This window comes from Durio zibethinus, chromosome 24 (genome assembly GCF_047325235.1).
Source record: "Durio zibethinus cultivar Kanyao isolate XHJ-2024 chromosome 24, ASM4732523v1, whole genome shotgun sequence".
NCBI lineage: Eukaryota > Viridiplantae > Streptophyta > Magnoliopsida > Malvales > Malvaceae > Durio > Durio zibethinus.
The window spans coordinates 18,229,139-18,241,396 of record NC_143185.1 but is presented as its reverse complement, the minus strand read 5'-3'; the positions used below and the strand labels follow the sequence as shown (position 1 = coordinate 18,241,396).

Below are 12,258 nucleotides of genomic sequence, written 5' to 3'. Positions count from 1 at the left end.
ACCCTGGACGCCAGTGCTTCAAATGGTTCAGAAAAGCAACATACTTTGCGAAGAATTGAGATTAAAGGTCCTAATCTTTTTGTCTCACGATTTAATGTAGCTAGCCAGCTAACAGATTACTTTTGGCTTTTGAGAATGGCATCAACTAGACATAGTAGGAATTTTGAAATGGAAACACAATGAAAAATACAAAGTTATCACAGGGAATCAACAGATGAAGCAGTACAACCGGATGGCTCTACCATCAAACATACATTCAACAGAAAACAATACAATTTTGAACAATCATCATAAAAACAAAAAGTAACACTGATTCTTCGTGCAACCAAAACAGAGATGAGATGGAATATGATAAGATGTTCATTCCACACAATGCACCCTGCCAGTTTCTGCTCTCAGTTATCACAGCTTCCTCCACTCACTGGAATTTTCACTTAGAATTGGGTACGAGGAAATTAAATCATATCCAGAGTCGTCTTTCTAGTTGCTGATCTTGGATTTCTCCATTGCTCTAGGAGCTGTAGACACAAAATGAAGTTATCGTTAGCCTAATACTCTGTCCATCTACAATTCAAAAGGCATTGTCCATCTATAATTTCAGAAGGCATTTGAATTATCACAAGCTCAATTGATGTGATAAGTCGGATACAACATAGAGAAAATGATATGTAAAACTAGCAAGGACAAGGTGCCCTACGCTATTACCATAATGATAAAAACTATTACACAAAAACGCACTATAATAAGACCCACTCCATAGAAGCTGCATTGAAATTGAGCTCAGATGTCAAAGGTATGAGCATCTTACCTGCATGCATGAATATTATGACTGGTACAACCCTCATTCAAAAGACGCCCAGAAATTGTTAATAGAAGTACAAAACATAAATTCAAATGACAGATTTACTTTCTACATCATTTCAATTGTAAGATATAAGAGAATTCAATTTAACTAATACTCCATGCCCCAACCCCCAGTTTTTCATTGTATCTTTATCTTTTGAATAGTTGACAGGTGAAGACAAATCCAGAAAACAAGGACTAAAATTCATTCAGACATGAAGTTATGCAAATGCACGTAAAGATACATAAACAAAAACTGAAAATATATGCATACATCCCACAATTAAGTGACGTACAAAGAAATAATACAATCAATACAATCCATTCCGAGATCACTAAGCCAAAAATTACTTACCTAATCCAATCGCATCAGAGCTCTTCATGATTTTCAACCTCTTGCACGTTTCAATAAACATCCTGGGACCAAATCAAATTACAGTTCAGGGGATAAAGGTAACCCGAGTAAGGAAATCTCAATCTATCAGGTAACAGTCTTATCGTAAAGTACTTCAAAGAAGGAAGGAGAGAGGGGGAGGGGGGACACTATTAAACAAAATCAAGTTTACAGCCACCAAACATATCATGCTAGTATATCATATATAGGCCTCTCCGTGCCTGTATTTTGCATGTGAATCTAGACTCTGAAGCTACACAAACTAGCCTATAACTAAAATAAAAACTGACCCTAGATCTAGAAGAAATAAGAACAAACAAAATCAATACTACTTTAAAAGGACAAAATATTCTCAAGTTCAACCTTTTTCATAAAAAAGAAAGATTCAAAACTATTTGTATAAATTTTTCTCATTTTACCATCTGCAAGGAAAAGGAAAATAATGTCTCTGAGATTTCTGAAAACCCATATTACGACTTAACCAAGCTGTTATTCAACTTTATCGTATAATCTTGCAATATTTTTGCAGTCAAAACTTGGGTGATATGACTTGAGAGTTTTCTACTCCAAGTATTTAAATCTACTCCACTCCTTCAAATATTAAATCTGATCTTTCCATTTAAAGTGATGTTAGTTATACGGTAATTTCCTACCATCTAATATTAAACATATAAAATCTCCAAAGTGGCAAAAGTAATGGACAATTAAATTTATATGAATAAGTCCGATGAAATTCTTAATTCTTAATATATAAAATCCATCAATTTCAACAATACAATTAAATCCATCACTTTCAACAAATAAGTATAAATATGCAGCACTTACATACCATATTAATTTCGGTATTTGTCAGTATGGGGAACGTGTGGACAGATACATAAAGAACAGTGCACATAAAATATATTTATTAATTCATATGCTTCCCATTGACAAGAAATAGCAGAGCCAAAGTGCACTCATGGAGAAGGCAATAACAACATATACACATGCATCCAATGTTTTCACATGTTTGCTGTCATTTGCATCAACATGAACTCTAATATAGAGATTCAGTCTATACACGATACTCCAAAAACTTCTGCCCATGTGATTTAGGGGTTTAAAAAGAATGCAATTACAGAAAAGAAAATGCTAAGGCAAACAGTAATATTTAGTGACTGAAGCTTACTCCCATGGAACATCCCCAACAAGCATCCAGTCACCATCTTTATCTTCATATGTAAGCACATTTTCTGATCCATGTAAAAGATCCTTCAACTTGCTCTCACTCAAGGTTTCCTTCCCGGGAGCACCATGGGAACCACATTGACCTGAAATCATAACGAAAATATGGTAACCAGATCTAAGTCAAACATGGAAAATACAGAGAAGCACATTTCATGCACCAAGAAGGATTCAGCTGGATGTTGCCACAAGGCAAAGAGTAGCAATAGCTTACCGAGGGTAAAACAGCTGAACATTTTCTCAAGAGCAGATGACAGTTCCCGATAAGTTGAATACATTCTCAAATCTACCTTCCTCAGGTAAGGAGCCCCGTCCATACTGACCTTGACAAAAAGAGCACCAGGAACTGGTTTTCCATCAACTTCATCATTGTTCTTTGAAGAAGTGGCCAGGATTTTAGTCCTAGAAGATCTTATAGGTGGCCAACCAACAACCTGTGCTCTGTCAAGGATGGTGTATTATAATAACAATCAAATCAAAAAGGTCGAGATATAATTCCCTTTCTCCCATCTAAAGCTTAAGTCTTTTCTCAAGTAAATTATACTTACTTGGGAGCTGGTGCATTGCTGTTGTTGTTAGAAATGCCAGTTTGCTTGAGGTTAGTTCCATTAGTGGCCCCAGGCCGTTCTTGTAGAACATTTGATGGCCCATCTTTCTTTACAAATATTTGAGACCTTGCTGACAGCTTCACATTAACCCCTGAATTACCAGGAAATTTTCCGTGTCCCATGGGTTGTGGAGATTCAGAATCAGAACCAGCTCCATGAAACATCCAACTTTTTTCAGTGAACACAGAGCCTTTAACCTCAGAGAATCCATCCATGGTGTCAGTGAACCCCCTTTTGTTTCCAGAAACAACACTTTTCTGTAATGATGAGCAGATTCCATCTTTAGAAGGAAGTAGGGGAAACAGCAGCTTCTCATCAAGTTTTCCCGGGTTCAACAAGCAAAGCTCTGTTTCTCTCTCGGGGGACTGGGATCCAGGAAGACCGAGCCTCAGCTTTGTAGCCTTCAAATTCAGATTATTCTTGTTATCCTCTGGCAAGCTCGAGACACCTGAGCTGTCAACTGAAGAACAATCTGATAATCCAAGATAATTCCGCTTCTTTAACCCCAAGCCATCCTGGGAGATACAATCAACAGAGGGGGAAGAAGAGACATTACTCTGCCCTTCCTCTTCCACGCCCAGCAGCGGTGAAGACATCAGAACTCAAAACTTCTCAAAACAGCCTCTTTTACTGCATAGAAAAGAAAAAAAAATCAAAATTTACAAATAACACCTTTTAAGCCAAGTTATATAAAAACACAAGCTTCAATACTGTTACCAATTACAACAGATAAGGATCTGCTTTCAAAGTTATCTAAACCAAGCCATCAAGAAGACTAGTCAATAAACCATTGACAGTTCCTGGTGAAAGCAGTCGTGCACCAGCAGTTTGTGTGTCCACTAACATCATCTGCGAAACCCACTTCAAACCATTTTTCTAAAGAACCCCAGCTACCAGAATTGGTTAATTTGAGTCATTTTTATTGCTTCTAACGGTCAAAATTGATGGAAGTTTTCACTTCCGAAAGCTCAAATAATGGTGTAAGCTTGCTCATCAGCATTCGACCAATCTTACTTCATAAAACTAAATTACATGCCAATGAAAAAACCAGGCTGATTACCAACTTCGACCTCTTAACATATGGAGACTAATTACATACTCCGTGATTTAACAAGAAAAACAATACAGCAAAAACTGAGTCCAATTTCACAAAGAATCTTAGAAAAACTCAAGTCCTATTAGTATTATCTTCCAGTTGGTTGCTGGGAAAGAAGAGAGCATAAAATAAGAAAAAAAGTCAACTAAAGTCTTAGTGTCTTATGCATTTAATCTTTTTAGGAGAGTTGAATTTTCCCTTTTTTTTGAATAATAAGCAGAAGAAAGAAAAAGAGACAAAGAAAGTAAACAAAAAAAAAAAAGCAAAAAAAAGTACTAAACTTTGATCTCCTTCCATTTTCTTCTGTTTTCCAGGCAAACAAACAGAAGAAACTGATGAAACCACAACAAAAAGAAATAAAAAAAAAAAAAAAAAAACTGGAGATCTTACCGTTGAAATGAAGTAGAGCTGCAAAACAAAAAAAAAAGGAAAAATTTGCAAATCTAAACAAAATTTAATAAAAAAAAAAAGCTTACCGCAGAAAAACTTGGTGGAAGAGACAAAGAGAAGAGAATCGATTGCTGCTTTTAAAAATTGCAGGCAAAAATGCACGAACTGCTGAGAAAATAAAAGCAGAGAGAGAGAGAGAGAGAGATAAGCTTAAGGCCCTTCCATTAAGCAGAAAGCAACAAAAGCCATTCACCGAGAAACTCGAGAATTAAAAAAAAACAGAGAGAGAAACCAAAAAAAAAAAAAATGGTAAAAGCGAAAATAAACACAAAAAGTTGTGTAAATTTTTTACTCTCTTTGAAAGAATGGGACCAGGACGTTTTTGTACTATTTAGGAGTTGGAGGGGGAATCTGATCTAACGGTAGAGATTGGTTTTGCAATGGAGGATCTGGACCGTTTAATATTGGAAAAGAATTTAGAAAATATCTCTTGTTATTACAGGTGGAAAGGCAAGATGCTATTTGATTGGCTTTTCTAGTTCCAGGTTGCCGCTTTCTGGTTCAGTAATAGGGTTTTTTAATGTGTCAAATATCGAATTTACCCTTGTATTTTACAGGCATTACTCTGGAGTATATTTTTTAACTTAGCATTGTTCTGAAGTGTTAATAAATGGCAATAAAGTTTAACGATTGATTACATAAATTAATTAAATTTATTTTTTATTTTTTGTAATAATTCATACTTTAATTTATCTTTATTTTACATTTTAGGTATCGACAATTGATGATATAATATTGGATTTTTTTTTCCTTTTTCTCCTTTCTTATGCTTGATGGTTGAGTTTGGTGACCTTTTGCTTGCCGGAAATTTTCCTCTTCACTCCAAATATTATTGGTTAAGATCTTCTCAGCATAGTGACAACAACAAACTATTAAAAAGGCATGCAAAGATGTTTTAAGAAAATTTGTAGCTATTTGCCTTAAACCAGGATTTTGTCTACCCAAATCTATCAAAAATTCAACAACTCCATTCCTTGCTCTTTTATCAGCCTTGTTAGGAATTGTCTATATACCATAAATGTAATCATCAATTTTAATTACCACATATATCTACAATTTATGTATTTATATGATATTTATTTTATGTCAAATATGTATAAAATTTAAAAATTATCATATAATAATTCATGTCAATAAATATAAATAAATTTTATTAAAATTTAAATTATATTATTATTTTATTATTATATCGTATCTAAAATTATTAATTCTATTATTGCATTAGTTTATACAGTAAGTAATAGACTTGATTTCTCTCTAAAATATAGCTTGTTTACTTCTCTTTTGGGTTAGGTGAAGTTTGACATGTTCATTCTGTTCAAGTGATAGTATTTTTGTGCAATTAGTGCATGCATGGTTAAAAAAAGAATTTAGTGCAAAAATTATAGTAAACTGTAAAGGGAAAAACATCTGATAAATAAAATTGCAGCAGAAGGGTAGGAGTGGAAAAGAAAAGGAGAGAGAAAGGGGTTTGGGAATTATGCAAAGAGAGTAAAAAAGTAGGGAGAGTCGAAGAGTGGATTAAGATGAGGGGACAGAAGAAAACAGTGGACGAGCTGTAATTGGGGGACAAGAAACCGGCATTTTCAAGTTGGTTTGCCGGGTGATGACCGAGACATCTAAACTTTTTTTTTCTTTTTTCATCGTCACCCCTTCAAAATATTAAAATGTTTCTATAAAACCCCATTAGTCAAATAAAAAAATGTTATTGGCGTGTTTTTGCTACTTCCTTTTCCTTGATAGCAATATCATTAGCAACTGCTACTGCTTCTGCACGCCTTGGGTTGGGGGACATAGGGTGACAGCCGCTCATGTCCCGTGCATGCCACATGCCCCCCATCATCACCGTCGCATCACCTCGCGTCATTCTTTGGGATTTAAGCCTCGCTTTGCCTTTTGTTTTTGTTTTTTTTTTTTTTTAAGAAAAATAATATGAATAAATAAATTATTTAATCTTGTATCGAAATAAATCTTATCGTATATGATAATTTAATATAAATAATTATAGATCATACATATAAAATAATTTTAATAAATTATTGATAAAATTTAGATTCAATATCTTTTCATAAAAATAATAAATTTTAATTAATTAAATCAATTATTTATTGATTTATTTTGCTCTTAGTTTTATTTTATTAAGCAATGATAAAGATTTCATTATATTTTTAGTATGATGTAGTAAATTTAAAGCTGTAATCGATTGAGTCTGAATTGATACAATATTAAATTTGAGTTCGATTTTAAATTCAATGCTCAAAACTTAATTCAAACTCGATTGATTTTTATTTTTTTAACTCGAAATAAAAATGAGTTATTCGAGCTCGTTCAATTAAGTTTAATTAATATGTAAAAATAAACTTAATTTTTATATTCGATAAAAATTTGATTATCTATACTCGAATTCAAACTCAAATTTAAGATATTTTATTAATTAAAATAATTAAAATTTATTAAATTATAATATTTCGATTGATAAGTTAATTTAAGCTCACGAATTTAATCGAAATATTATAATTTAATAAATTTTAATTATTTTAAGTTAATTACTTAAGTTTAAGTTTTACTAAATAATAACTGAATCGAATACGAGTTTTATTTTAATCGATTCACTTACGAGTATTAATATATCATTTACACTCTAATTAAACTCATTGTCCCATCAATTTAATTTAAATGGGTTCATTTAACATAAATTTTTTATGAATTTTTTTAATTACAATTATAATAATTATTTTTTTTTAATTTTATCAAAGTTAATATCACTGTTCATCTAATGAATCCAAATGGAATTGGATTTTGTCTCCAATTTGTTTCTCAGCAATGCTTTTGCCTAAATTGCCTTTCCCAACTATTTTTAACGTTTTAAGCTGTTAGTTTGCTGTTTATATTGTAATTAACTTTGTAAGCATATTATGTTTCTTGGGGTTTTAAAAAATAATAGCATACAATATGTGATTCTGTTTTTTTTTCGGTTTCAACTTCGTCTCTAAAAATAAGAGTATAATCTTTGAAATTAATTCTTAAAATATAAAATTTTTTTTTGGCAAATAAGCACGTATATTATTATTATTATTATTATTATTATTATTATTATTATTATTATTATTATTACGAGAAACATTAACAAAAAAAGTCTTACAAGAAACAATGAACAACATTAGTTTTGTACTTAAAAAAAAGGTTTACATCCAATTTTTTTAATTATAAATACAAGTTATAATTATAATAAAATATTACATTCATATATAATAATCACTGAATACTTAAATAAATTAATAAATTAAAATATAATTAGACACGTCTAATATAAAATTAAATCAAACTTATATATAGCGAGATTTGAACCAAAATTTTATAATTCTAAAATTTCTTTTTTATCATTAAAACAAAATCTCATTGGTTACATCCAAATATTTAATTCAATTATCCAAACATGCTTTCCTTCACTAAGCGAGTTAAGATTAAATCTCGTTTTTTCACATTAAAAAAAAAAAAAAACTTTGATGCTTAATATAGAAAACATCTTATATATCGTCAAACTTAAAAATATAAGGAATTGATGAAATGAAAATTGTAGCTTTAGGGTTTTTGATACATTAAAATATATTAGACATTATATATCTTAACCACAATGAGCCAGAATTAAATTATCTTAACTAGTAATAATGCAAAAAATTCACATGCTTATCTTAAATGAACAAACACTTTTTTAAAGTTATTATAAGTCTAATATAATAATAATAAAAAATCCCTGAATTTTATTATTTTATCTAGATAAATTTTTTTTTATTACATCTAAATAAAAATAAATTCTTAAACTTTAATTTATACCCAAATAATCCCTTAATTTTTAATTTATCTTTAAATAAATTATTAACCTTTAATTTATATTTAAATAAATTTTTAATATAAAATTGTATTTTATTTGAAATAAAGACTTATTTGAACACAAATAAAAATAAAATTTTATTTAAAAAATAAAATAATTAAGGGATTTTTTAGTATTTTAACCTTACATCTATAATGAATTGGTAGATTATTTCCAGTCAGCAAGTTTTTATTACATATCATGGATTTTACAAAAGTGATGAATGATCATAAATATATCAATGTAGCATCATTTATTTTCCAATTAATTCATATGGACGACTTTAAATTAACTAGTCATGTAAATAATTTATTACACTTTGACCAATTTAGATTTGGTTTTCCATTTTACTGTTTAACACTGGCATTTTTGTTTAAAAAAAAAAAAAAAAGTCAACACTAACATTAAGAGATGGTACAATGTATTTCTAATTCGCACCTTGTAGGTTTTGGATTGGGAATTTGTGTCGTGGCAAGCTCAATTCATCACATGATTACTTGATTATAAGATTGGCAAAATTTATTTAAATATAAAATTTTCGTTATTAACATGTTTGAATTCGAGCACAATTCAACTCAATTTTCATAAAAAAAAAATTAACAATTTGAACACATTCAACTTAAATTTGAAATATTTTAAATTTAAAATGATTTAAACTCGAATAATATAAAACAGTCCAAAATTAAATTATTTTGATTTTTTAATATAATTTTAAATTATAAAATGATCAAAATTTAAATAATTTAAATTTCAAACTCAAATTATATGAATTTGAGATGATTTAAATCTCTTTTTTTTTTTTTTTCAATTCAAAATGACTTGATTCAAAGTGATTTTACTTAACTCATGCAATTGTTGTCTCTACTTTGATTGTGTTTTATGTTTATTTTTGGATTTAATTTGGATTCAGAGTAAAAATGAAAATTCACCAAATTAACATTTTCATTGAAAGTTTTTTTTTTATATAAAAATAAATTATATTAGTTAATTTGAACATGATCAATCAAATAAATGGATCAATACATTTTAACATAGAATTAAATAAATTAAACATAAAACTGAATCAAAATATTTGAGACAATATGAAATTTCAAAATTTTAGATGCTAAATTTTGACTTAAAAATTTCATATGTTCCTTCAACCTCCAACTAGCAAAATACAAATATAGGTGGTAATATAGAGGTAGCAATGAATAAAGATGGAATGGTATGTATAAAAAATATTAGACGTAACAATTTAAAATATAATGATATGGTCTGAAAAAAAAAAGAAAATAATATAACATAAAATTTTAATAATGATTATGTAATATATATTTAATAAAATAAAAAAACATTTTATATTTTTATGATATAATTATGATATATAATTTTTATATAAAATATAAAATAAATATATAAATTTTAATATTTTACTTGATATAAATATATAAATAATTTAATCTAAAAAAGTAATTTGAATACGTCAAATGTGAATAAATTTTATTTTATTAAAAAAACAAAAACTCTTTTAAGGAGAGACCATCGCTTTTACAGCCACAGATTTTGCGGGGCTGTGACACGATAAAGGGACCCAATGTCGGGTGCCTCCGTTTTTACCGGAGACTTTCTGCTTAGGGGTGGTTAACCCAAACTCTTAATCATGATTAATTAAAGAAAATTGGGTTTTTTTAACGGTTCCAAAGGAGATAAGAGCCGTTGAATCAGAGTCTTGGACATGGTCAATTCAATAGATATTCTGGCTTTTGTTTGATCCAACGAGGAAATGACACGTGTAGTTTGAACAAAGGGAAAGCATAAAAGACACGTGGCCTGCAACTGACGATGAATGTAAATGGTTTTATGAGAGATTGTGGGGTCCAATTTAGCACGTTTGTATTTGATGACTCACGTGTGTACTTATTCGTGTTGTTCTTATCGCGCTTTAGGCTTTACAAATAAATATTATAAATAAAAAAATTTTAAAATTTAACTCAAATAAATTTTTTAAAAAATATTCAATTAATTCATAAAATTATTTTAAAAAATAATAATAAATAAATTTATTTTTTCTTATATTACGATTTCCATCAGTAAAAAAAAAAAAAAAAAAAGGCAAATAAGCTATCATTATAATTTGAATTTCTCACTTAAATTTGTAGGGTTAGATTTGAAATGTCAATTCGAAATGGACATAGGCCCAGCCGTCTACTTGCAAGTGGCAATATCTAATGGCTAAAATAACTTAGGACCAGCCCTGTAGGGTAAAGCACTTCATGTCTTTGGTCCTCTTGTCCCAGGTTTCTATCAGATGATTGGGGCCCAAAAAGACCAAAAAGGTTTTGGGTCCATTTGTAATTGTTAGAAAATTTAAATATGGTGTAAACCAATAGAATTATGAATAAATTTGATTGTTATTCATATATGGCTTTACCCATTAAATCAAATATTAAGATATTTTAAAGTCTTGATACATAAATAGAATGTGTAAAGTAATCAAGAAGTAGTTTTTTTCTGGTGATGTAACTTAACTTATGGAGTACATTTTTTTTCTTTAATCCTTATAATCTATTTTAAATTTGTTTTTTATACACAGATAATATAATTTTGATTAAAAGGTTAAAAATGTCTTTAAATTATAATTCAATAATTATTTAAATTTTTAATATTTTATTACAATTAATTAAACTCTTAATCTTTTACTACAATTCAATTGAACCTTTAAATGATGAAATTAATCACGTAACAAAATTTAATTAATCAATTTTCAAACTATAGTCAATTAAATTCTTAGAGGGATTTCAAAAAGAGAGAGAACAAAGAAAATAAAAAAAGAAAGAAAAGAAATTTTTTTATTTAATTTTCACATATATTAATTATGTCACATGATAAATTTTTATTGATTTTATTGATTTCACATGAAATTTTATCTTAATTAGTAAAAAAAAAAAAACAATATTAACTTTTTTATCCAAATAAAGATTGAAAAATTTTATTGATTGTAATAAAAAAAAGCTTAAATAATTTTCTAATTATAGTTTTAGAATTTTTTTTATACCCCTTAACATATAATTTTTTAACTCTACAAATAAAATTAAAAAATTATTATATTTTTATTTTTTAATTTTTTATTATACCCAGAAGTTGGTGTCCTTCTACTAATCCGAAGAACTTCCCTGTCAATGAATATAATAATTTCTCTATCTATTTTATGCAGTTGTTAGCCAAATTTTATTTTCTTCCTCTCCATGGTTGAATGGGTTGAGTTGCAAAATTGGCCACCCAGTTTTAATGGCCCGCCTCAAGCTATCCACGGCAAGCCTATGAACTTGACAAGCACAACTCAATATTTTTCTGGCTTTTAATTTGGCTGCCTGTTATAATACCCATGGCTTGAAACAACATTAAACTCTATCTGTTCGATTTCTTGATCCAATGGTTGAAGAGCTTTTAGGAGGCATAATAGTTTTAGTTTCGAATCAAAAACTTCTCTTCTTTTTTCTTATGAATGATGCTCATTTTATGTTAAAAAAGAAAATTGAAGTGTATCTAATTGTCCCTATGCTCTTAAATGTAAAATTTTTCTTAAATTTTAAGAATAGTAGATATTTGTTTACTCACAAAAAGTACATAATCATTTTATTTTATTACCAAACAAACATAAAGACATCAAAATAACTTGATCTATCAAATTTTTTTAGCATAAATGCTTAAGTTTTGTCCATATTTAAACAAATTTATTTATATTAAATTTAACGAATTTATAAAAAATTATTTTCTTACATTCTTTCAG

The 12,258-nt window shown here is 28.7% G+C and overlaps 1 protein-coding gene across 1 annotated transcript; it reads right to left on the bottom strand.

Annotated features, from left to right (window-relative positions):
• Positions 1-136: 136 nt before the first annotated feature.
• LOC111317022 (auxin-responsive protein IAA9-like) lies at positions 137-4,795 on the bottom strand. Its single transcript, XM_022919321.2, has 6 exons — positions 4,642-4,795; positions 3,010-3,699; positions 2,676-2,902; positions 2,406-2,547; positions 1,199-1,260; positions 137-518 (listed from the first exon to the last, which is right to left on the bottom strand). The coding sequence occupies exons 2-6, from the start codon at positions 3,663-3,665 to the stop codon at positions 481-483; spliced, it is 1,125 nt and encodes a 374-aa protein (XP_022775056.2). The 5' UTR covers positions 3,666-3,699; positions 4,642-4,795; the 3' UTR covers positions 137-480.
• Between the last annotated feature and the right edge of the window lie 7,463 nt (positions 4,796-12,258).

Bases quoted from the DNA above. Each gene is read 5' to 3' on its own strand.
- LOC111317022 (XM_022919321.2), bottom strand. From the start codon at position 3,665: ATGTCTTCACCGCTGCTGGGCGTGGAAGAGGAAGGGCAGAGTAATGTC. The intron at 2,903-3,009 runs GTAAGTATAATT...CATCCTTGACAG, and splicing joins AGCAATGCACCAGCTCCCAA to AGCACAGGTTGTTGGTTGGC. The intron at 2,548-2,675 runs GTAAGCTATTGC...TTATGATTTCAG, and splicing joins GTTCAGCTGTTTTACCCTCG to GTCAATGTGGTTCCCATGGT.